At 46.1% G+C, this 25441-nt stretch overlaps 1 protein-coding gene across 9 annotated transcripts in view; it reads left to right on the top strand.

Moving 5' to 3' along the window:
* The window catches only part of SPATA13 (spermatogenesis associated 13), a 371963-nt gene that overhangs the window by 314301 nt on the left and 32221 nt on the right, over positions 1 to 25441 (top strand). The window contains exon 1 of one of the 9 annotated variants that reach the window (XM_051850709.2): positions 4433 to 4715. The exons of 6 other annotated variants lie outside the window; for them this stretch is intronic. In XM_051850709.2, the coding sequence (XP_051706669.2) occupies positions 4448 to 4715 (268 nt within the window). In that variant the 5' untranslated portion in view covers positions 4433 to 4447. Of the gene's footprint in view, positions 1 to 4432; positions 4716 to 17324; positions 18013 to 25441 lie in introns of those variants that run through there. 2 more of the 9 variants (XM_070049164.1, XM_008259903.4) reach the window with 2 other exon arrangements.

Genomic DNA, 25441 nt, shown 5'->3' with positions numbered 1-25441 from the left:
GGATCGGTGCAGCATGCCAGCCGTGGCGGCCATGTTGGGGGTGAACCAACAGAAGGAAGACCTTTCTCTCTGTTTCTCTCTCTCTCACTGTCTTAAAAAAAAAAAAAAAAAAAAGAATATTATTTGCATTTTGCCAATGGGGCGTTTCTGACTTAGGGCCACAGTGGACCAGGTAGATGGTGAAAGTTCCCCTTTGGAACTTTGGCTGGGAAGAAGACTGGTAGCCTCAGACGCCTTCCCCAGGGTTACCTGGCTTTCCCTTCATAAAGAGGCCCTGAGGGCTCTTGACTGCTCTGTTACCATGGCTCCCATCAGGCCCTACTCATCAGACCTGGAGATTTCCTGTCACAAATCAAGTGACGCCTTAGTGGAGTTTACTCATCGATTTTGTTATCATGGACTCTGCGATGAGTCAGACCATTCTGATGACCGACAGAGCTATGCCCGCTTTTTCCCTCACAAGTGTCCCTCCTCCCTGGGGGTCAGGATTTTCACTGCAATGAAACCATCTCTTACCAGCATCTCTGGCTGGAGAGGTTAATGGCACGTGGCTGACAAGAGTTGCTGCCACCATCCTCATCTGGTTTGGGAGATGTAGTCTGGGGTGGTGGGACTCACAGGATAGAACATCACCAATATCTCAGTCTCCCAGAATTAGGACTCCTTACTTTCCACTTTCTAAGGATTTTTGGCACCCAGTTCCATGAGGCCACAGATTGAATGCCAAATTTCTGAAAGTGTCACCTAAATGGAGATATTTGGTTTAATGCAAATTATATTTGGTCAGTGCAGTGTGTGAACTACATTGGGTTCTGAAACAATAAGCCAGATGTGAAAAGATAATTTCGAGACAAGCTGGGGGAGTTTTCACAGGGGCTGAATATTTGCTCACGAGAAGGAGTTGTTGTTCCTTTTATTAGCTGAGTAATGATAGTGCAGTGACTTTTAAGTCCTTAATTGTCACAGATGTAAACTGAAGTAGTGAGGTTTGCTTTCAAATACTTTAAAAAAGGGTGGTGGGAAATAGTTAAAAGTTGTAAAATATGGATCATTGGGGCCTCATCATATTAATTTATCTGCTTTTGTTTGAAACTTTGTATAGTCAAAACTTTAAAAGATAATAAAAGTGTATTTCCTCCTCCCTGGTCAAGTGCTCTTAAAACCTCCAAATGAAGAAATATCAACCCCACCTCACCCCCCCAAAAAAGAAATCAATATAACACATTTTTCTCAAAATATAGGAAATTGAACATTAGCAGTTTAACTTTTTTTTTTTTTTTTTTTTAAGAAATGCAGTCCTACTCCTCCTAGGTGGTGCAAGCACTCCCTTCTCAGAATTTTGCAGGACTGTCCTGTGCTCTTGGGTTCCTGTCTTACCCTGACGGAATCCCCTGCCTTCCCTCGTCCGGCCCAGTCTGTGAGGACAGTCACGTGGAACAGTCCTGAGTAATGCTCACCAGCCTCCTGGGCGTGGTATTTGAGATACCAAATCAGGACGGTGAATCACTCAGAAGTGCCTTTATAAAGTTCATGCATAAGAAGGCTGCCCACCTATAAAAACACGCGATTGCTTTATTGTGGTGGTGTTTGTGGTTTCTCCTCCCTTGGGTTTAGGAGGGGCACCCATTCCCTGGGCTGCCTTTTGCTTTCTGCTTTCATGAAGCTTTTCTCTTGTGTGGGAGACAGCTTCACACATCACAGCCTACTGACGCTCCTAACTTTTCCATATTTCCGTAGGTTCGAGCTAAACTTCTTCCTCCTTTAAGGAGTGTATATTTTGGTCAAAATGCAAGTTTGATTGTTTTTCGACATTCTTATCTTCATGTCCAGTTTTCTTTCTGCTTATCCTGTCCATTGTCTATTCAGGTTAGTTTGCTCTTGTGGTAAACCAAGATTATCTTAATTGTTTTCCAGACAGGAGAATATCTAATTCATTAGCTTTTAAACATGAGTAGCCTTTCCCCAATTGCAGACAAAGGGCCAAAGCACACCCATCCTTTGCCATCAGTAGTTGTGTGTGCCACTAAAGTGACCTGGGCCAAATCCTTCTATCTTCACCTGGACAATATAGCAATATGAGCAGCTAACCAAGTTGCAGAACTCTTTAAATCATAACAACCTTCTACATTTTTCACTAGGAAACAACAAAATTTTAGTCCTTTAGGGGCATGATACACATATATACATGGTACTTATATACAAAGGATTGCCTGATCTAATTGGTTCTGCATCTGTGGATGCAGCCAACCTCAGATTGAAAAAAACTGGGGGGGGGAGGGGGGGCAGGCACTGTGGCACAGTGGGTTAACACCCTGGCCTGAAGCACTGGCATCCCATATGGGATGCTCCACTTCCAATCCGGCTCTCTGCTGTGGCCTGGGAAAGCAGTACAAGATGGAAAGTGGTAGGAGATGGCCCAGGTCCTTGGGCCCCTGCACTCACGTGGGAGACCCAGAAGAAGCTCCTGGCTCCTGGCTTCGGATCAGCGCAGCTCCAGACATTGTGACCAATTGGGGAGTGAACCATCGGATGGAAGACCTCTCTCTCTGCCTCTCCTCTCTCTGTGTAACTCTGACTTTCAAATAAATAAATAAATCTTTAAAAAAATGGGAAAAAACAAAACATTTTCAGACTTTGGTTCTTTTCCTTTTTGAATTTTCATTATTCAAAAGAGAGCTAGAGAGAGAAAGAGAAGAGAGCTCTTTCATCTGTTAATCAAGTCCCCAGATGCCCAGAATAGCCAAAGCTGCATCAGGCTAAAGCCAGGATCCTGGACCTCAGCATCTCTTACTTGGGTGGCAGGCACCCAGTCACTTGAGCCATTATCTGCTGCATCCCAGCTGTTCCAAGCCCTGACTTTAACTTCTGTGCCAAACACCTGCCCCCAGACATGTTTTTTCTTGAGACCATTCCTTAAAGAATACAACTATTTACCTAGCATTTGCATTGCATTGAGCATTATGGGTAATCTGGAGCTGATATGGGAGAGTGTGAATAGGTTACATGCAGATATTATTATGCCATTTTTTATAAATCTCAGCATCAGATTATGGTATCTGCAGCAGGTTTCCTGGAACCAAACCTCCAGGAATACAACGAATGATTGTACTCCTATATGCTGGTCTACCTGTGAAAACTAATCAGAGCTAGCCAATGATTGGTGGGGAAACTATCTTGAAGCTTTAAAAAAACTTTCCAGTTCTGCTGCCAATACAAAAGCAGGTAAAAAGTGTTAACAGATGCACTGAAATTGATCAATGTTTTTACCAGGCTCTCACAAAAACACCAGGTTCAAAATAAGCACAGGGAATGAGATGCTTAAATTTATCTTTTCTTTTTTTAAAAAAAGATTTATTCATTTATTATTATTTTTTAAAGATGTATTTTATTTATTTGAAAGGCAAAGTTACAGAGAGGGAGAGACAGAAAGATCATCCATCTGCTGGTTCACTTCCCAAATGACCATAATGGCCAAGGATGGCCAGACCGAAGCCAGAAGCCAGGCTCCTCTTTCAGGTTCCCATGTGGGTGCCAGGGCCCAAGCACCTGGGCCCTCTTCCACTACTTTCCCAGGCACATCAGCAGGGAGCTGGACTGGAAGTGGAGCAGCCAGGACTCAAACCAGCAGCCTACATGGGATGCCAGCACTGAAGCTGGCTACTATGCCACAGCACCAGCTCTTATTTATTTCAAAGGCAGAGCTAGAGAGAAAGAGACAGACAGATCTTCCATCTTTTGGTTCACTCCTCAAATGGCCCCAGTGGCCTGGGCTGGGCCAGGCTGAAGCCAGCAGCCTGGAACTCCATCCAGGTCTCCCACTTGTGTGACAGGGGCCCAAGCACTTGGGCCATTTCCTGCTGCTTTCCTAGTGGGGAGTTGGATCGGAAATGGAGCAGCCGGGACTCCGACAAGCGCTCATGTGGGATGCTGGTGTCTCAGACCAGGGCTTACCCACAGTGCCACAGTGTTGGCCCCTAGATTTTTCAAAATTAATTTCTTGGTGATTAAAAAATCTAGGTTACTGCATTTTTTCTTTTTCCAGAGGAACAAACTAAGGCCAATTTTCATAAGAAATACTCAGTTCTACAAAGAGTGACAGCATTATCTTCCTCCAAAAAAAAACTTCCTGCTTCCCCATATAACTGCTGTTAAATGTGGAAAAACTTCGGAGATTTGCGAGGGCCACGTCCTAGGCAGCCAGGTGGACGCGCAGTTACCGTCTTCCAGGGTAGGCCCACCCCTTTGCGTGGGCAGATGGTAGATAAACATCTGCGAACCAGCCCTGGGCACTGGCTGCTGCCCAGGTTCTGAGCTGCTGGCTCAGTCCTGCCTGTGATCTCCTTCCCTAAGCCTTCGGTGCCCCACAGGGATTCAAGGGGCTTTGCTGAACCCTGGAGAGGGAGAAAGGCCCCAGCGCTGTGGGCTCTAAGGGGGACATTTCTAGCAGATGGAAGACTACCTCCACGGGGGGCGGGGGGGGGCGGATCCCAAGCTGAGCAGGGGGGCGGCAGCGTCGCCCTCGCCACGCCCCACGCCCCACGCCCCGCGTGACCTCGGGCTCCGGGCCCCTTGGCGATGCCTCAACGTGACTGCGTACTCGGCTCCACACGGCCCGCTCCACACCGTGGCCCCGTCCCACGTGACCTCTCCCGCTGTTGAGAGAGGATTGCTGTCGCCACCCCCTGCTCCCACAACGGCCCGCCAAGCTGCGTGTGGTAAATAAGTGTTTCACGTACAGGTTGTAGGTCGGGTTGTATAAAGACGATAAACGTGCCGAGACTTTTTCAGCGTGCGGGGGTCCGGTGATTTCAAGGAAGCCTCGGGGTTGTGGGTGGCCTCCATTGTTGCGCTTGATTTTCTAGAGTGGGTAGGCGCCTAAGAAACGGCCAAGAGTTGTTCGTGTTTACTGACTTTCGGTGCTTCAGCTGGTATCGGGTGTGAGATCACGCCGGGGTGCCATTGCTCCGGCACCTGCAGCCTCCGTTGCCCTGGGAGAGGCCGTAGTGGGCGCCCACAGGACTGTGGCGGGCGATGGCCCACCTGGGCTGGAGCCTGTGCCAGGTGGGGTTTCCGTGTGCTCTCGGTTTCGGTTTCTGGTTTGGGCATATTTAACAAATACTTGTTCTGTGCCCATGGTAAGTGAGGCACCGTGCTGCGGGCTGGGGGGTCCTGAGGAAGCTAGACCGTGTTCTCCCGGAGCTGCTGCTGGTATGCTGATGCCCAGTGACGCCATTGCACACGGACACGTGCCAGTCAGATCCGGGGAGTCCCCTGACGTTCTCCAGGAGGTGGCACCAAATGCAAGTTGGGTTAAGTTGGTTCTTTTTTTTGGGGGGTGCCAGTCTGAGGGAACAGCACATGCAAAGGGTGGGAGTCAGAAACAGTAAGGTAGCCCAACACAGACCACCCTAACCAGGCCCCATGCTTATCACATTAAAGCTGTCCTCCAGTGCTTCTGTGAAGGGAGCTGACTGATGCCCACAGTGTAAGACCGCCACAAAACACACCAAACCCCAGAGTAAGGGAAAGGGTTTATTAGTGGGGAAACCTGGCAGACTGGGGGGAAGGGCAAAGAAGGAAAAAGAGCATAAGAGATCGAGAGAGAGAGAGAGAGAAAGAGAGAGAAAGCCATGTGTTCAGAACAGGTCCTGTTAAACCTTGGTGGGGGGGGGGGGGTCGAGTAGGGAAGTAGGAGCAGCAAATCCCATTAGGATGGGGGTGGAGCTGATGCTGGATGTTGGGCTGTGGGGTTAGCTGGCTTCCAGCCATGGCAGCGGGGACTAGAGCCTAGGATGGTGTCCAGGGTGTAGATCTCGCCATGCTACTGTCCTCTCATAAGCCCAGATATAGCCTTACCAGCCAAGGGCATAGCCCTCCAGCCTGCTATGGCTGTTGATTATGGAGCTGCTTTAGAAATAAAAGCAAATGAAATGTGAATTCGAAACTTAAAAGGAAACTTGAGTCTTTGAAAACTTTGGAGAGACTCCAAAATGAATTGCCAAACAAAACAAAAAAAATCATCTGTCAAATTAGATAAGAATTAGATGATCTTAGAAAAATGGAACAGTCATGGAATCAGAACCCTAATTGTGTCACCCGTGCCTCTGGTATTATTGTTACACTTTAAAGAAGCCCAAACTGGAGTCAATAGTTAACATACTGTGTAGGTGTTTGTACTGTAAGAAACAATGGAGTCCTTTCAGATGTTCATCACAGGAGCCTGGGTCTTACATTAAGACACAGTCGGGGGCTGGCGCTGTGGCCTAGTGGGTAAAGCAGCAGCCTGCAGTGCCGGCATCCCATCTGAGTGCCAGTTCAAGTCCCGGCTGCTCCATTTCTGATCCAGCTCTCTGCTACGGCCTTGGAAAGCAGTAGAAGAGGGCCCAAGTTCTTGGGCCCCTGCACCCGCTTGGGAGACCTGGAAGAAGCTCCTGGCACCTGGCTTCGGATCGATGCAGCTCCGACTGTTCCGGCCATTTGGAGAGTGAACCAGTGGATGGAAGGCATCTCTCTCCATCCTCTCTGCCTCTCCTTCTCTCTGTGTGTAACTCTGACTCTCAAGTAAAATAAATCTTAAAAAAAAAAAAAATGACACAGATGGGGGCTGGTGCTGTGGTGTAGCAGTGCCTGCAGTGCCGGCATCCCATATGGCGCTAGTTCGAGACCCGGCTGCTCCACTTCCGATCCAGCTCTCTGCTATGCCCCGGGAAAGCAGTAGAAGATGGCCCAAGTGCTTGGGCCCCTCCACCCGTGTGGGAGACCTAGAAGAAGCTCCTGGCTCCAGGCTTCAGATTGGCGGAGCTCTGACCTTTGTGGCCAACTGGGGAATGAACCAGCAGATGGAAGATCTTGCTCTGTCTCTGTCTCTCTCCTCTCTGCCTCTGCCTCTGCCTCTCTGTAACCCTGCCTTTCAAATAAATAAATAAATCTTTAAAAAGAAAAAAAAAGACACAGATGACGAGGTAAATATTTTAAGTTAAAGTGTTTATGGCACAGAGACATGAATCGAGTGTTTTGACTTAGGACTTTTACGCAGTCCCAGCTGCTTGGGGTGAGAGAATTTCAGCTGTGGGTCCTAATGGTTTGACTCAATGGAGGTGGGGGAGGGGCGGAGAGATGGGTCTAGACTACAGATCAGGCTGCTGGAAGGAAGGAGCCTGGGGCAAGCAGGAACCACTGCAGGGTTTAAAGGAGTGAGATGAGCAGATTTGCGTTTTAGAGAGCTCCTGGTTGGGTTGCGGAGTGAGTAGAAGTCTGTTGCTTCCTCCAGTGGCCGGGGAGCCATTAATTGGGAAAACAACAGTAGTACTGGAAAAATAAATTGGAAGTCAAGCTCTTTGGAGGTTTTGGGTGAGGGAAGAGGAGTTAGTTCTGACACCGAAGCCCGGGTAATCGGGGCCTAGGAGAGCACATTGGTGGGGGCCTGGTTCTGGTCTAGGAGAGTGGTCTGAGAGCCAGCTCAGTGGAGACGTCATCAGGACGCCCTGGATTACAAGTGTCTGATGTGGGAGAGACAGACCCAGGCTGGAGGCAGTGATTTGGGCAAAGGGGCCAAGGAAGGAGCATGATCGCTGCGGGTAGGGGAGGCTGTGAGCAGTGCTCTGAGGAGACCAGTGAAGGCAAAGCAGCTGACAAAGGTAGGGAAAAGAAAAGGCCAGAAAGGTAAGTGGTGTCTTGGTTGTTCAGGGACGCCAGGGCTTCAAAGAGGAAGGGATTGGCAAGTGTTACAGACCAGAGAGTCCCAAGTGAGACAGAATCTATTGGATTCAGCTGCAAGGTGGAGCTCAAAAAACAGTTTGGGTCTGTTGCTGGGGCAGAGCCAGAATGCACTGGGAGAGTGTGGAAGGATAGGGTCAAGAGGTTAAGTTTTAAGATTGAGATACTGTATCTTTTTAAATTTGTGTTGATGGATTTCTGGTTTTCCCTCAAGTGCTACAGATTAATTAAAAATGATTTGTTAGGCTACTGTATTAAATTATTTTGTCCTTACATTAAAGTGACTGGTTCATTTGAATTTGTCAATATTTATTACTAAATGCGTTTGAAAGAAATAATAATGGTAAGCCAGCACCACAGCTCACTAGGCTAATCCTCTACCTGCGGCGCCAGCACCCCGGGTTCTAGTCCCGGTTGGGGTGTCGGATTCTGTCCTGGTTGGGGCACTGGATTCTGTTCTGGTTGCTCCTCTTCCAGTCCAGCTCTCTGCTGTGGCCTGGGAAGGCAGTGGAGGATGGCCCAAGTCCTTGGGCCCTGCACCCGCATGGGAGACCAGGAGGAAGCACCTGGCTCCTGGCTTCGGATCGGCGCAGCACGCTGGCCGAAGTGGCCATTTGGAGGGTGAACCAATGGAAAAGGAGGACCTTTGTCTCTGTTTCTCTCTCTCTCACTGTCTAACTCTGCCTGTCAAAAAAAAAAAAAAAAAAAAAAAGGAAAGAACACACACACACACAAACACATAAAGTTCCATTCTTTGATTTATACTTTGGATGTGATATCCCAACGTTTTGGAAGTAGAGGAATTTAATAAGTGCTTAATGTTATTTCAAATCTGATTTTTAAAGTAAGTTTGAGGCCAGCTCTGTGGCATAGCAGGTAAAGCTGCCGCTGGCAGTGCTGGCATCCCATATGGGCGCTGGTTCAGGTCCCAGCTCTTCCACTTCTGATCCAGCTCCCTGCTGGTGCACCTGGGAGAGCAGCTGAGGATGGCCCAGGTGCTTGGGCCTCTGCACGCTTGTGGTTTGACCCAGAAAAGGCTCCTGGCTTCCAATGGACCCAGCTCTGGCTGTTATGACCATTTGGAGAGTGAACCAGAGAATGGAGGATCTCCCTCTCTGTAACTCTGCCTTTCAAATAAATACGTAAATCTTAAAAAAAAAAAAAAAAAAAAAAAAAAGTTAAATTGTAAGAACTTCCTGGAGAAAATTTCTTTGCACGGTCTTGGGGTGAAGCTAAGGAATTCATTAAAACTCTTTGGATTTATTTTTTGCTTGGTCCTGACAGTTTTTTTTTTAATCCTTTGCCTTCAATTTGTGTGTGTGTGTATGTGTTTTAAGATTTATTTATTTATTTGAAAGGCAGACCTACAGAGAGGAAGAGAGAGAGAAAGAGAGAATCTTCTGTCCACTGGTTCACTCTTCAGATGGTCTGAAGCCAGGAGCCAGGAGTTTCTCCTGGGTCTCCCACATGGGTGCATGGGCCCAAGGACTTGGGCCATCTTCTGCTGCTTTCCAGGCTATAGCAGAGATCTGGATTGGAAGTAGAGCAGCCGGGTCTCAAACCTGCATTCATATGGGGTGCCAGCACTGCAGGTGGCTGCTTTACCTGCTGTGCCACAGTGCTTGTCCTTTTTGTGGTTGTTAAAAAGACCCTTTCATTTTTTTGGAAATAAAAAATTCACATGCTGATTATTCAATTAAAAACCAATTGTAGCGGCTGGTGGTACAGTGCAGCAGGTTAAGCTGCCACTTGGATGCAGGTATCCTATTTCAGAGTGCCTGGAGTTAAGTCCCATCTCTGTTTCTGATCCAGCTTCCTCCTGATGTGCACTATGTATGTAGGAGACACAGATGGAATTCCTGCCTCTGCCTGGCCCTGCCCAGCTGTTTTGGAAGTGAATCAAGGGATAGAATGTCCTTCCCTTGTCCCTTTCTGTGTCTCTCTGCCTTTCACATAAATAAAAATAAAAAACACAGATTACAACATGTTTCTTTCTTTCCTTAGGACAATCAGTAGACAAAGACATTAAGGATTTTTTTTAAGATTTTATTTATTTTATTTGAAAGAGTTACAGTGAGAGGGAGAGACAGAGAGAAAGGTCTTCCCTCTATTGGTTCACTCCCCAAATGGCTGCAACGGCCGGAGCTGCACCGATCTGAAGCCAGGAGCCAGGCACTTTCTCTTGGTCTCCCACGTGGGTTCAGGGGCCCAAGGACTTGGACCATCTTCTACTGCTTTCCAAGGCCATAGCAGAGAGCTGGATCCGAAGTGGAGCAACCGGGACTAGAACTACCACCCACATGGGATGCCGGCGCTGCAGGCATAGGATTAACCTACTGCACCATGGCGCCGCCCCCCCCCCTTTTTTTTAAGATTTTTAAAAATTTTATTTGACATTAAGAATTTTTAATAGGGGCCGACACTGTGATATAGTAGGTTAAGCACCCGCCTGTGGCACCAGCATCCCATATGGGTGCTGATTCGAGTCCTAGTTGCTCCACTTCTGATCCAGCTCTTTGCTATGGCCTGTGAAAGCAGTAGAGGATGGGCCAAGTGCTTGGTCCCCTGCATCCACATGGGAGACCAGGAAGAACCTCCTGGCTTCAGATAGGCTCAGCTCCAGCCATTGCAACCATTTAGGGAATGAACCAGCAGATGGAAGATTGCTTTCTGTCTCTCCCTCTCCCTATCTGTAACTATAACTCTCAAGTAAATAAATCTTTTTTTAAATGACAATTTAGCATATACTTGTTTTTAAAAAAAAAAGAATTCTTAATAGGCAGACCCAGTGAATGACAAGAGGAAGCAGATTCACACAGTTCTGGGGTTATTCTGTTCTAATTATTATTGGCCAAGTTAATTTTCTTATTGACAGATCTAAAAGCTAGAATTGAATCCCAGTTCTCTATTGAAATGATGTATGTGAATCACCTAATCTTGAAGTCTATTTTTTTCTCTTAAAATATTTATTTATTTGAGAGGCAGGAGTAGGGGAGAGTTTTGTTTGTTTGTTTGTTTGTTTTTTGACAGGCAGAGTGGACAGTGAGAGAGAGAGAGAGAAAGGTCTTCCTTTGCCGTTGGTTCACCCTCCAATGGCTGCCGCGGCCGGCGCGCTGCCGCCGGTGCACCGCGCTGCTCCGATGGCAGGAGCCAGGAGCCAGGTGCTTTTCCTGGTCTCCCATGGGGTGCAGGGCCCAAGCACCTGGGCCGTCTTCCACTGCACTCCCTGGCCACAGCAGAGAGCTGGCCTGGAAGAGGGGCAACCGGGACAGAATCCAGCGCCCCAACCAGGACTAGAACCCGGTGTGCCGGCGCCGCTGGGCGGGGGATTAGCCTAGTGAGCCGCGGCGCCGGCCATAGGGGAGAGTTTTTATCCACTGGTTCATACCCCAGATGGCTGGAATGGCCAGGGTTGGTGCAGGATGAAGCCACCCCAGAACTCTATCCTGTTCTCTCATGTGGCTGCCTTTCCAGGCACATTAGTAGGGAGCTGGATAAAAAATGAACAACTGGGGCTTGAACTGGTGTTCCAGTATGGGATGCTGGCTTGGCAGTGGTAGCTTAGCTCGCTGCTCCACAACAGTAGCCCCTGCAGTTGAACTGTTACAGTAAATTATATAATCAGCTCATGGGTTAGGAAAGTGTGTTTTCTTTCTTTCACATTACTTAGCACAGTGCTGTGAATCCAGTTTCTATCATCTTTTAGCAAACTATATGATAGTAGTCAGAACTCTAAATCCATGGGTTCTACACGTGTGGATTCAACTGTAGATCCCACTCCAGAGAGTCAGAGCCATACGGAGGATCACAGCCCTCCTCCATTGGGACGCACATGGAGAAGACGTTACCTGCAGACAGGCAGTTGCCTCTATATTAACCTAGAAGTCCTAATGTTTGTGTGCAATGGGAGATACTAATATAATCTACCTACAGAGGTGGAAGAATGACCTGGTGCACAGTGAGGCATTAGTAATTAGGGAAATATTAATTACTGCAGACAGGGGCAGTGGTGAACAGTGAGCTGTTTAGATTAAGTAATGCCACTAACCAGCAGCTCAACCCTATGCCTAGTCACTTAATCTAATCAATGAAGCCCTGGAACACTAGTAGTCCATATAGAACAATATTTTGATTTAATCATTGTCCAAATATAGGTTAAACAAAATTAAAATATATAAACTATTATTATTAGAGAGATAAAAAGCTGGACTGAATCTTTCCTGTTAGTTTTCTTGACCCAATCTAAATTCCTTCTTCAAAAGAAGAGAAATAGCAGGAGTTGGGGGAGGGTATGTGGTATGTATGTATGAGAGCTTTTGAAACAATTTTTAAGTACTCCATGAAGTCTTTTGTTCTTTTTTATTGTATTTTTTAAGATTTATTTATTTATTTGAAAGTCGGAACTACAGAGAGAGAAGGAGAGCCAGAGATCTCCCGTTCACTCCCCATGTGACTGCAACAGCCAGGGCTGAGCCCAGCCAAAGCCAGAAGCCAGGATCTTCATCCTGGTCTTCCATGTAGACAGCAGGGGACCAAACAATTGGGCCACCTTCTGCTTTTCCCAGGCACATTAGCAGGGAGCTGGATCAGAAGTGGAGTAGCCAGGACACAAATGGGCACCCATAGGGGAGGGTGGCATTGTAGGCAGCAGCTTTACCTGCTGCGTCATGACACCAGCCCCTGTATTGTGTCTTTCTGCTTCTTCATTTTATTCAAATTATTTCTCAAAAGTTTTCTTTCAATAAATAATCAGAAAACATAAAATCCAGTGGCACCTGTTGAGTGATAGTAGCAGAGCTCTTAGGAAAGCTGACTGAAGTATGGGTGAACCCAGGGCTTTGGTTGTAAGATGTGGATGTTATGTGTCTTGCCTACTTCCCTTCTCTGTTTCTCATCCCACTTTCTATTCTCATCCCAAGGAACACTGAGTGTTGGGTGTATTTATTTACAAAACAAGATGAATCAGTTCCCTTATCTGTAGGCAAGTATTTGCAGTAAAAATGTTTTCCTGACTGCGAAGACTGCACAGTAAGATTACTGTCTTCTGACCCCGCTGTGAGCCAGCACAGATTCCATAGAGGCTAAGGAATTTAGAAATTATGAAAGGCTTCCGTATGGAGGAACAAGGACTACAAATATGGACATCAGTGCTTGAAACCATACTGCCCGCAAGGCTTGGAGATTATAGTAGCTAGCGCCAGTAGCACTTATCTTAGCTGTTTTTTCATGCCATATCATTGCCTATAATCAGGATTTTTAAAAAGGAACATAGTGTTCTGGTCCCTGTCTCAGAAAAACATAATAAAGTATTCAGCATTTTTCCAGAAAGCACGAATTTCATCTTGTAGCAGTTAAAACATCTTCAGTTTTAAAACTTGTATTTGAATCTTCCTAAACTACCAAGTTTCAGAAATTGAATTTTAAAAGGAAAATAAAGAATATCCCACATCAGAGGAAGGTGAGCAAGAGCCCTAAACACCCAGAAGACCACCCCGGAATGCCGGTGGTGCTCTCTGCATGCTGCTGGCCTGATCTTACAGACAAGGAATCCCAAGGCATAGCGATGTTCAGTAACTTTCTCTAGTTCAGCTGAGCAAGATTTAAGTAGGAGGTAGTGAAGCAGGTATTCAAACAACTAAGATATTTTAACCATCCAGAAAGAAAACTAGGTAAAGATGAACACAGAAAAGAGGAGCTACTCATTTGTACTAGACCTTGAAGCATGAAAAGGATCCACAAGAAATAGTGGCCAATTTTTATTTGTTTCTGTTAAAGTTCTATTCAGTGGCCAGGTGCAGAGCGTCTTATTTGGAGCAATTATAGGAGAAGGTGGAGTATGAACTAGAGGCAGGTGATGGGAGGGTTCATTTAAGCCACTGAGAGCAAATCTTCATGGCTTTGTGTGTTTCTGGCCTTGAGGCCATATTACCCCATGAAGAAAAGCAACGGCTTTGAAGCATGGAGTAGCAGCCCTCCTTCATTGTCTGCAAGGTCGCACTGGGTGTTTCTCACACAGTGTAGGTTCTGGTAACCCATGCTCCATTTCCTGTGTGCTGCCTGTGATTGCGCCCTGCCCTCTGGCTGCTGAACATTGTGTCACTAAGACTGAAATGGAGCCAGGCTCTGCTGCACAAGAGCAGGTAGCATGCTGAAACAAGAGTCCACGGTGTAGGCCACCAGGTGCTAGGTAATGTTAGGTTGTATGTCATGTGAAATGTCTTTTAGATTTCTCCAGAAAATAGCATAGCTATGACCTCTGTTTTAATAGTAATGTTTGTCTTTCATCCATTTAGAATTAAAGGATCACTCTGGATACTCAATTATTCATGCTAATAGAGGAGAGAAAGTTGAACCGAGTAATTAGTGGCAAACTTGGCAAGTTATTTCCTGCTGAGGGATCCCTCATCCCACCTTTAGACACGGCAGCCCTATTTCAGCAATGGCAAATCAGCACACCCAGCTCCTGGTTCTGTTCCTCTGGGCTCTGGGTAGTGATTACCCATGTGGGAGTTGAGACTATGGTTCTGTCCAGCCAATGAGAGTTGTAGGAAAGGGGGTTCCTTGGCCAAGTTGCCTGCCTGTCCACCCTGTAGCCCATTTGCTAAAATTGACAATACATAGTGCCAAAAAGTAGAATTACCCTGTTCTGAGACCTCCTGACTAGCATTTTTCCAAAAGTTTGTAAATATGTATGGGTCAACTTGGGGTCCCTGTGTCAAAAGTAACTTAAATTCCTTCATCTATAGAATGCAAAATGATTCTAACATTCTATGTGCATCCAACATTTATTTTATCCTCTCTGATTTCTAACTATTTGATATTAATGTATACTTTGGCTCTCTCCACTTCTCTGGGACTGATCCGCTGGCTAATTCCTTCAGTGTTGCCACTCATCAGGGTGTTGTAGTGGCATCTTAGCCAAAGCCAGTGGATTAATCTGGGGGACGAGCAGGTTTTGAAGACTTTTTCCAACTGTGCTTAAGGTTTGTTTTTATTTGTAATATTCTTACTGATCTGGTAAATGTAGGCTGTCATCACTAAAAAAAAAAATTTAAAAGCTGGAAATCAGACCCTCTCTTTATTCTAGAATACCCCTTTCTACACTTGTAGCTTCTTCCAAAAATATTTTAGTAGCATTGTGGGGTCAGTGTCCTTTGAGAAGATGACTCTGAGTTAAGTGTAATTTCTCTGTCTTGTCAAGACCTTTTCCCGTTCTTTTTATCTTTTGTTTTGAGTGTGCAGTAGAGAAAGTTTTCTTCGTGAGTACCTCTGGTTTAAGATATTAAGATCCCAAGGCTCTCAATCTAATACCCTGACCTATCCCTGGATTTAGGGGGAAAAAAAAAACTCTTGAGAAACAGAAGCTACCGTCTGTACCAGATGCCAATGAAAAGTGAAAGCAAACAAAGAGACTTGGAACACAGGACTGAGGAATCATAGCAGTGAGAGCTTTTGCTTCTTGAAAACTAGCAATTTTAACAACACCAAAACATTAAGAAAATGGAAATACTTGAGTTTTATTCTCCTACCATGGGGCTTTAGGCTTTGTTAGAACGGATACTCTTTAGAATGAATTCACTCTTCCTTACTACTTTGTCTGACAGTATTCAGCATTTTATCTCTTCATTCTGACTGAAACCAGGCCTACCTGTTCCTTCTGTGGTCTATTAGTTTCTGACTTGGTGAACAAAAGCACGCTGGCATTTGAGATAGTCTTGCTGCAGTTTCTCGAAGTGTGTTGTTCAGTTTCTTGAGGTGCCTAGAACGATGGAATGACTTGGGATCTCGTTAAAATGCAGATTTCTGATTCTGTAGACCTAAGGTCTGAGAATCTTCATTTCCTTTTAATTTTTATTCATTTGAAAAACGCAGAGGGACAGAGACAGACAGAAATCCCGCATGTAATGATTCAATCCCCAAATGCCTACAACAAAACCGAGGCGAGGCGAGACCAAAGCCAGGAGCCAGGAACTCAGTGCGGTCTCCTACGTGAGTGGCAGGGACTCCTGTACCTAAGCCATCACCTTCTGCCTCCCAGGGTGCACACTAATAGCAAGCTGGAATTGGGAGTGGACTGGGACTTGGAGCCATGTACTCTGCGATATGGGATGTGGGCATCCCAAGTAGCATCTTAACTCCTGCTGCTAACCCTCACTCCCAATCCTGAATATTCATGTTTAACTCACTCCCGGGTCACGCCAGTGCTACTGATCCGTGGACCCCACTTTTAAGTAGCAAAGTTGTGGGGCACTTTCTTTGGGATGGTGATACCTAAAAGAGCTCTGGGAAATTCTGTGTGAAACTAGATTATTCAGTGGTCCATGTGGACTTCAGAAAGCTTGTAAATCATTTTTTCATAATACTAGGGAAGATCTAAAGCTCATCTGGTTTTATGTGTGTTTCACTTTTATTGTGGGTTATTAAAGTGGTAAATTCCTCCAGAAAATTTTTCTTAGCTGCATTTAAGGGAAGGAGGCACCAAGTCAATAGAAGCGCTAATACTTGAAGGTACGAAAAGTCCACAGTGCAGCGTGAATATTAGAACCAACCACGCAGCTCTGCCCTCTAAGCTGGAGTTGTGATTTTAGCAGGAACTAACGTGTTACGGACCTAAGGCTTTGCAGAGCAACCATAGCAGCACTAACACGAATCCCTGAAGAAGCGCTGGTGCCGCTGGAAACACTTTGTGATATGTCTTCTAATAACCTGACAAGGTTCATCGGTGCCGGCTCTGCAAATGAGGCAGTTGAGCTGCCCAGTGGAAATGTTTCCTAGTTTTGCTGTGGTAGAGCAGTAAATCCTGATAGCAGTTAGTTATTGGAGAGAAGTTAATTATGGTAGAGCAGATTTTGAACACAGGCTGACTGCAAAGTCCATCACTGTTAAGCTTGCATTTTACAGCTTGGCGCTTGTCTAACCCCCATTATTTAACAGTGGTGGTCACTATTTCGCATGTACTGTGTCATTTTTCATTCATTTAAAAAGGCAGTGTCTTCCTGTCATGAAGAATTTGAAGGAAGCATACTGTTAACAGTTGTTTCATGATTAAAAGACAGCTTTGATCATTATAGATTAATTGGGAAACAGAGAAGAATGAAGGGAAATAAGAATAGCCCATAATATTATCAAAGAGAATCTCTTTAAATAAAAACTTTCCTCATTATAGGGGATTATCTATGAAAGGATTTTTTAAAAGTTCACAGAAAGGCCAGCTTTGTGGTGCAGCAGGTAAAGCTGCCATCCGTGCCAGCTTTGTCCCAGCTGCTCCGCTTCTGATCCAGCTGCTTGCTAATGGCCAGCAGAGAGTGGCCGAAGTGCTTGGGCCCCCGCCACGGATGTGGAAGACTTGGAAGAAGTTTCCCTGGCTCCTGCCTTAGGCCTGGCCGAGCCCTGGCCATTGTAACCATATGGGGAGAGAACAGCAGATGGAAGATCTCTCTCTCTGTGTCTCTCTTTCTCTCTCTGTAACTCTCACTCTCAAATAAATCTTTTTTTTTTTTAAAGCTCATGGAAAAATAAATTAAAATGTAAGTTTATTTTGGTGTAAAAAGTTTAAGTCGATGTAAGTTTTTTTCATGATATGAGTTTTCCATGAAATTTTGAAGACCCATTACACTTTACATAGTAACAGATGACACATATTTCTTTGACACTGTAGAGTAAACACATAGGTGTATCTTACAAACAGAATCCTCCTTTTAAAGTGATTTCATAAATTTACAGATAACACAATGTAGCGTCATAACTTAAATTTTTGTCATACCATAGAGTGAAATCCTGACTTCCTTTTTTAACTAAGTGACCTCTGTGCTTTTCTCCCATGAAATAAATACCTTCTGAACAGCTCTCTGAGAGTCTAACTCAGGCTTGGGGATCTTAGTTCGATGCAGCAAGCACATTTCCACCGCCTTCCTTGGGGGCTCTCCACGGCCCCTGATAGGCTTGGGAGTCTGTTTGGGTTTGCTGTGCACAGGCTTAGCTTTCGTTTAGAATTTCCTGCCCGACGACATCCCGCGCTGTCTCCGGAGTGACTAACAGTCAGTCATACTGAGCCAGCAGGGAGCCGGCTGTCAGTTTCTGGGCAGGCTCTGGCCAGGAATGCACACAGCGTGAAGCAGTGAATAAGCGATTTCTGCAGTTCCCGAGCTGCAAGCCTGGGAGATCCTCGGCGATGCTTTGAGAACAGACTTCCTCAATCACACCCTGGTGCTGCTGTGAATGTCGCTGTTTTCCAAGGAACCATGGTAGCCAGAGGGGAAATAGCACGATTTTGGAGTCTGGAAAGCCTTCACATGGGTATGTGTGCAGAAAATGAATTACTCTCTTGGGACAGTGTTGCTGATTCAACTCAACCTTTTTCTCTCTCTCTCCCCCACCCTTTCTGTTTCTTTCCCTTCCTCTCCCCCTTCCTCCCTGCTGCTTGTCAGGTGTGAATGTACATGGGAAAGTTCCTTCCTTGTAAGAAACAGTACCAGCTAGTGTGAGTGGTGGACATAGTCCGTCCAAGACAGTGGTTCTGTTTCTGGCACATTAGTTACTATGAAATAGAAGACAGTGAGACGCATGGGCTATCCTGTGTGAAGAATGAGTCTGGCTTTTGCTTCTGGTATTCTTAGTGGGTCTTTACTTCTATTACAAGGAAGTTATTGTTGGGGTTACAGAAAATGTTCCTTGCTAATTTAGAATATATAAGTGGCTATTGATTAAAAAAAAAAAAAAACCTGCTATTTACCATTTTCAAAAGTGACTTTGCCCAGTACTCGGTTACTGTGTTGTGCCTACTCTCCTTTTTAAGTTTTGTTGTGAGTGTCATCATCTGGACTAGTTCCTATTTAAATGTGAACTGAATGTTATCCTCTCATACTAAGAAGTTATAAATTGTGATCCATGTATTCTTAAAAGGAAGAGGAAAAATACTTCACAGGAAGAATTTTCCCTGGCTGCAGTACATGGATATAATACAATGCTTTAAAAACAGATCTTGTCTCTGGTTTTACTTAAAATAGACGCCAGCGCCTCATGCTGAAATGAATGAGCATTGTAGATGACAGCTTGAAGACAGCCTTGGGCCTTGTCAGAGCAAGAGTTTGTAGTTTGTGATTTCTGCCTTGTTTTGATTGGCTTCTCTGCTGGCCCTAAGAAAACAGGAATGTGGTTACGGCTTCTATATCTGGGATCATCAAAACAAGCCCTGGCTGGGCTTCACTCCACTAGCCGGAGTTCAGCAAAAGAAAAGCCTCGCCCGGCGATTTCGCTCCTGAGAACAGAGACCTGCCTTCCCAGTGGCCGTGTTGGTCACTTGATTGGCAGGGCCCAGGAAGGCCAGTGTCCAGCCCGGTACTCACTGAGCGAGGCTGGGTTGGAGGGAGTAGGGAGAACAGGAAGCCCCTGCCTGGGGCTGTGAGTGATGGTGTCCTGACTCCCACAGAGAGCATGAGTCCGGTGTGTGGGCAGGCAGGCACGACCGGCCAGGCAGGCCTGTCGGCCTCCTGCTATCCCCCAGCGTTGCTCCGCTCCTGCCTGTGCTCCTACACACATGCAGAGGTGGAGGAGGAGTGGTCTCCGACTCTCAGTGGAATGCTCTCTCCATGTTGCTAAAGCGTGCCTTAATCTTCTGCCTGAGGCTTTGTCCTCTGAGAAATGAATTCACAGCGCTCCCCACCACCTCTGCCTCCAAAGCTCCCTTCTGGAACTGGATGATCCCAGCGCAGTGGGCTCAGCTGCCCTGGACTAGTCTGGTCATGAAGAGGAAACAATAAGCTCCCATGCCAGGGTTGCCTTCTAAGGCCTTCTGGAGCCATCTTTCATTTTCCTCTTCTGAAAGTTCCCTGATTCCTCGGATTCCAACGATGGTGGTCTCATGCACTCACCTAATGAAATGCCCACAGGCACAGTATTTAATCACCTTTAGGTGGTGTGCCAGTGGAACATGAAGAATAGAGCTTGCTGATGGCGGGAGCCCTGAGGGACCTGGGCAGGGGAGGGCTATCTATGGTCGTTGGGCTGTTCCTGTCTTGTGAGCTCAGGGAGGCCAGAACAAGACAGGCTCTTGAAAGAATTGCTTTGGAGCCAGGCACACATGGGTTTGAATGCAGTCCCTTCTCCAGCGAGCAAAGACTTAGCCCTCTTTGAGCCTGGTTTCCTCCTGGATAAATGGATAGTCATGATTGAGGATGCCTGTGATGCTAGAATGAGGTATATTTATGTTAGTACTGAGAACAGAAGTACTCAGTACTGAGAACACCTTTCTCAGCAGATGCAGTGAAAGTAGATGGTTGCTGATCCCATTTGTTAGCCAACCAGTGAGGCGGCTGTTGGAGCCAGGCGGGGTGGTGAGACACCAGCGAAAGGTAGAGAAGAAAGCATCAGGACAGAACCTCAGGCTTCAGCAAGGATGGACAGGAGGAGGCCCCAGTGCAGCCAGAAACCCAAGGAGGAACAGTAACTGGTAAAGAGGGAACAGTCACCAGGAATGAACCAAATTCTTAAAGACCAAGTCCCAGGTCTGAATTGGAGATTGAACAGAGACTGAGCTTTGAGAGCTGGAATGAGGAGAAATGCTGGCTGAGAACTCTGGAGCCCTCATGTTCCCAGAAGTGGGCACGTACAGGACCCTGCAGACCCACTGTACATATGAACACTGTCAGACTTTTAAGTGACACAGAGCACGTAGGAAACAACTCCAGGGCACACTTTGGCTTCAAATTGAGAGGAGGGAAAGTTATTGATGGGCACTTTTACTTGATTAAAATAAATATTTAGTGAACCATTTGTAGAAAAAGCATCTATTCTCAAGGATTTGGTATAAACTGAGTTCCATCTTGACAGAACTCACTCTTAGCATCTTTGGGCAGCCAAAGTCGTTACAACTCTTATTGAATGCCATGAAAAGCTGTGCAGTGGAAAAAGTGTTTCTTAGAGACCCTTGTGCATTGCAAAAGCTGGTTTGTAGGGGTACTATATCAATTGTAACGGTGTTTTTGGTTGTAATCATTGTCAGTGTGCTTAAAAGATTCAAAAATACTATTTATTGAAAATGATTTAAAAGTCCAGGTTAGGTATAATTCACACTGAGCATCTCTAATCTGAAAAATCTCTGTGTTCCCAAATCCAAATCTTCGAGCACTAATTGTGACACTACCAGTGGAAAATTTCATACCGAAGAACTTTCATACAAGCACAAAATTATTAAAAACAGGACACCTGCATTCCACACTACAGTGGCTGTGTTTGGGTTCCAGCTCCAGCTCCTGACTCCGGTCTTTCTGCCAGTGCAGATGCTGGGAATTAGCGATGATGACTCAGGTCGTTGAGTTCCTGGCACCTGTGTGGAAGGCTTGGCTTGTGTTCCCATCTCCCTACTTCAGCCCTGGCTGTTGCAGGCATTTGGGGAGTGAACCAGCAGATGGTAGCTGTCTATGTCTGTCTCTTTGCCTCTCAAAAAAATAAATAAATAATAGTGTATTTTGTGAGGCTACCTTCAGATTATGTATATAAGGTGTATATGAAACATGAATGAATTCCATGCTCAGACTTGAGTCTCAGTCCTAAGATACCTCATGTGTATGCAGATATTCAAAGATTAAAAAAATCTAAACTGCTTCTGTCCCCAAGCATTTGGGCAAGAGGTACTCTCCTGTAGTAGCTTTTCTGGCAGTAACGTTTTACATTCTAGAGTATGAGATATTTTGTGCTTCAACTCAGTCAGCCAACACTGGGTACCAAGTATGTTATTTGTCCTTGAAAAAGTCATAGCTGGAGTAGTAGTGACAGATATAAGGAGACTGGAGCATAAACAGCTATCTTAAGTATAATGGTTAGAATATGAATATGATAAAATTTTTTGAAAGAAGTACTCTGAAAGTGTTTGTAGAATATTAGCAGGTTGTGATGCTGGCAATGCCATTATCAGATTATTGGTTCAAGTCCCTGATGCTCCACATCCAATCCAGCTTCCTGCTAATGTGCCTGGGAAGGTAGCAGAAAATGGCCCAGAAACTTGGGTCCCTACTATGCAAGTGGGGACCCAGATTGAATTCCTGGTTTCAACCTGGCCCAATCCCAGCCATTGTTTGGAGAGTGAGCCAGCAGATTGAAGCTCTCTCCCTCTCACCTTTGACTCTCTGCCTTTCAAATAAATAAATAAATAAATAGTTGTGTGTGTTTTTTTTTTTTAAAAGAAAAATAGATTCTTAACAAACCACATCCTTCCCACCACCCAACCTGTTTTGTTGGTCCAGGGTTAGAATAGGATCTTTATTTTTCTAAACACTCTGTGTCACTGAATGTGGGAACCCCTGAGGGGGAATGGTCAGGGGCCCTGGAAGTCTTGGAACATATTTGACGTTGCTTGAGCCCTCTGTGTGCCTGTCCGTGGCTGGAGAGCTGTTCTCGGGGAGCAGAGGTGAAGCCATGGTTTCAACCCCCAGAGCAGCAGCTTGTGAGGGCTGCAAGCTTGCGGGCAGCTGTAAACACAGCTGCCTGCCTGTGCTTGCCATTTCCGCTTATCAGATGGGAAGCCAGAGCGGCATCTCAAGTCTGAGGAAGTCAGAATGAGCAGCAGCAGATTTACTCTGATGTGTGTTTGTGACAGATTATTCTAGGCGCAGGAATTCCCCCCACGCTGGTGTAGGGAAATCCCCGCTGCGGGTGCTGCTCCTGAGCTGCTTGGTGTTGGGTGACTGGGGAGGTGGGGACGTGTGACTGCCACCTGCATCACCTCTAGGCCAGCTTCCTGTAACGTAACAAAACACTTCCACATCCAACCCCCAGCCCCAGTCCCCAGACACTTAAGACAGGGGCATTGTTCCCAGTTACACATGAGAAAGCAAAGATTCAGAGATGTCAAGGCCTTTCCCAAGGTGGCATCCCTGGTGCTTCACCAAGGTCTTAAAGAAACGGAGAGAGAGAGAGAGAGAGAGAGAGAGAGGTGTTTGGTGATTTTGAAGAGCAGAATGTCAGAGAGCTCTTCTGTCTAGTTACTCCCTAAATGGCCACAGCGCTAGGGCTGAAGCTAGGTGTCAGGAACTCCATCCAGGTTTCCCACATGGTGGCAGGGACCCAAGTACTTGGGCCATCATCCTCTGCCTCCAAGTGCATCAGCCGAAAGCTAAATTGGAAGTGAAGGCAGGACTCAATCCCAGGTACTCTGGTGCGGGATGCAGGTTTTCCCACGTAGCAGCTTAACCCATTGCACCATAATGCTTACCCCAACCTAGTGCTTTAAAGAAAAATGTATTTTCTTGAAAGGCAGCTTGTCAGAGAGAAAGAAATGTCCATCCTTTGATTCACTCCCCAAATGACCACAACACCAAGGCCAAAACCAGGAACTCCTTTGGGGTCTTCCACATGGGTGACAGGGCCCAAGCACTTGAGCCATCATCCTTGCCTCTGCAGAAGTGGAGGCAGGACTTAATCCCAATCCCAGGCATTCGGGTATGGGATGCAGGTGTCTCAAGTGGCAGCTTAACCTGCTACCAACACCCACCCCAGTGTAGTACTTTTGAAGTTCTGTCATTGAGCAGAAGCCCTGTGTGTGCAAAAATAAACCAAATGGGAATGAGACCTGCTATTTTGAGAAAAGCTCCCCCACCCCCCGCCAGACCTAGCTGTGAATCTGTCTTCTGTGTGTGCCAGTAGGAAGGTGGTGTAAAATAATACTTCCCATTGTTAATGCTGGTTGATGCTTCCAGTCCTAAAAAGTCGCCTTTAAAATCAGTGATCAAGGGCTGGTGCTGTGGGGTAGTAGGCTAAGCCTCCACCTGTGGTGCCCGCAACTCATATGGACACTGGTTCGTCTCCTGGTTGCTTCTCTTCTGATTCAACTCTCTGCTTATGCCCTGGGAAAGCAGAAGACGGCCCAAGTGCTTGAGCCCCTGCATCTATGTCGGAGACCTAGAAGAGGCTCCTTGCTCCTGGTTTTGGTTGGGCCCCGCTCTGGCTGTTGTGGCCATTTGGGGAGTGAACCAGCAGATGGAAGACCTTTCTGTCTGTCTCTTCCTCTCTCTGTCTCTCCCTCTCTCTGTGTATAACACTGCTTCTCAAATAAATAAATAAAATCTTAAAAAATGAATGGTCAGTTTTGGTTCTTTCATAGATGTAAAACCCGAGTTCAGACAGAAGCATGTCTGTTGCTTTCGTGAGCAGCATGGAAGCTATTGGTTATTTTTTGTTGTTTCATAGTTTCTTTATATTCTTTCTCTTAAACAAGAATTTATTTTCAGGACTGTACTCTAGATTAAAATTTAATACAGTTTCATGCACTTATGAAGACAACTGTAGAAGCTAGCTGGGTATGACGATTGCTATTGATTATTGTCTTCTTGCTGTGTCTTTTCTGTGCTTGAAAAAGTCCTGTTGACCTAGGAACCTGGCACATCCCACGTAGAGGCCATGCTACTCTCTGCTGTTGCTCTTCACATGGCAGCCACAGCCTGCAGAGCCAGGAAGTTCATCTAGGAAGTAGACAGATTTGGGGGTAGACGAGATGTTCTGGGGCTGAACCTTGAGATGGTGCTGGAGAAGAGACAGGGCTGCTAAACAGGTAGATGATTGCAGAGAAGCTTGCCCAAGGACAGTGCTTGGGAGACTTAGGAAGCCAGTGTCCAGGAGTGTTAGTTAAGCCATGACAATGGAGAGGATTGTACATGCATTCTGTTCTGCTTTGGAATTGGTCATGGTCCGTGGACAAAGTGGCTGCTCTTGGGCTTGTCCCTAGCAGAACCTGTGTTGGCGGGCGGCACGTGGAGCTGCCGTGGAATAAATGCTATCATATCAGCTCCAGGCTGCCCAGAAGCTCTGGGAAGTGCTGTGGAAGGAGACCTCGTTATCTCTCCAGGTTTTTGGGGTGGAGACACTTCTGGTCTATGCACTTAGAAAGGGGTCAAGATGATAAAATGCAGCGAGAGAAGAGGAAAAAAACAAGAATAAAATGGACTTTTTTGTTATATATTTATTTTCCTTGATTTTGCTGACATTCTGAGAATTTATAATAGCTCTCACTATGTAAAATTCCCCTGGATAAAGACTTTGATCTGTAGTAGAGGATTCTGATTCCCGTGGGAGTCAGTGAGACGCCACTGTGGAAAAGGCCAGAGCCAGGCTGGGCCTGGGCCGGAGGAGGCCCGCCCATTACAAGTGGGTGTGGCTTTGGCGCACAGTGGCCATGAATGAGGTTATCAGCTGAACTGCAAGGCACGCTTTCATCACCAGCAATTTGTAGTTCAGTTGAAAAACACTTAACTGCGCACACATCTGGTTGTTAAGTAGAGTGAAAGCCGATTACAGGAGGGCTTTAGACTTATGCTGAGGGATTTTGCCACGGTGCAATAGATGACTACTGTGTCATTGCTTGTGAAACCACTGTTTTAGGAAGTTTACCTTGGAAATAAAATATAGAGGAGCTCTTGGAGAGGGAGATAGGAGGCCAGGAGACTAGCGGGGAGAGTTTTCTAGCTAGGGGCTGAGCTGAGCGCTGAAGTGAGAGTCAGGAAGACTTGGGTCTGCTCCTGGTTTTGCCCACCTTTAGCGTGGGCCAGTTAAATTAACTGAGCTTCTTGGAACCCCAGTTTCCCATCAGCGGTTGCAGTTCAGTGAAAAACACTGATGCTAGATGCTGGGAATACAAAATGAGAAAGATTCTATCTGTTCCCAAAAGAAAGTAGCCTTCTTAGGAGGAAAGGCACACACGAAGGGCAAGTATGGGAAACAAGGGAACCATGCTAGG

The sequence above is a fragment of the Oryctolagus cuniculus genome, chromosome 9 (genome assembly GCF_964237555.1).
Source record: "Oryctolagus cuniculus chromosome 9, mOryCun1.1, whole genome shotgun sequence".
Classification (NCBI taxonomy): Eukaryota; Metazoa; Chordata; class Mammalia; order Lagomorpha; family Leporidae; genus Oryctolagus; species Oryctolagus cuniculus.
The sequence above is the reverse complement of the archived record's forward strand: the minus strand, read 5'-3'. Positions and strand labels throughout refer to the sequence as shown.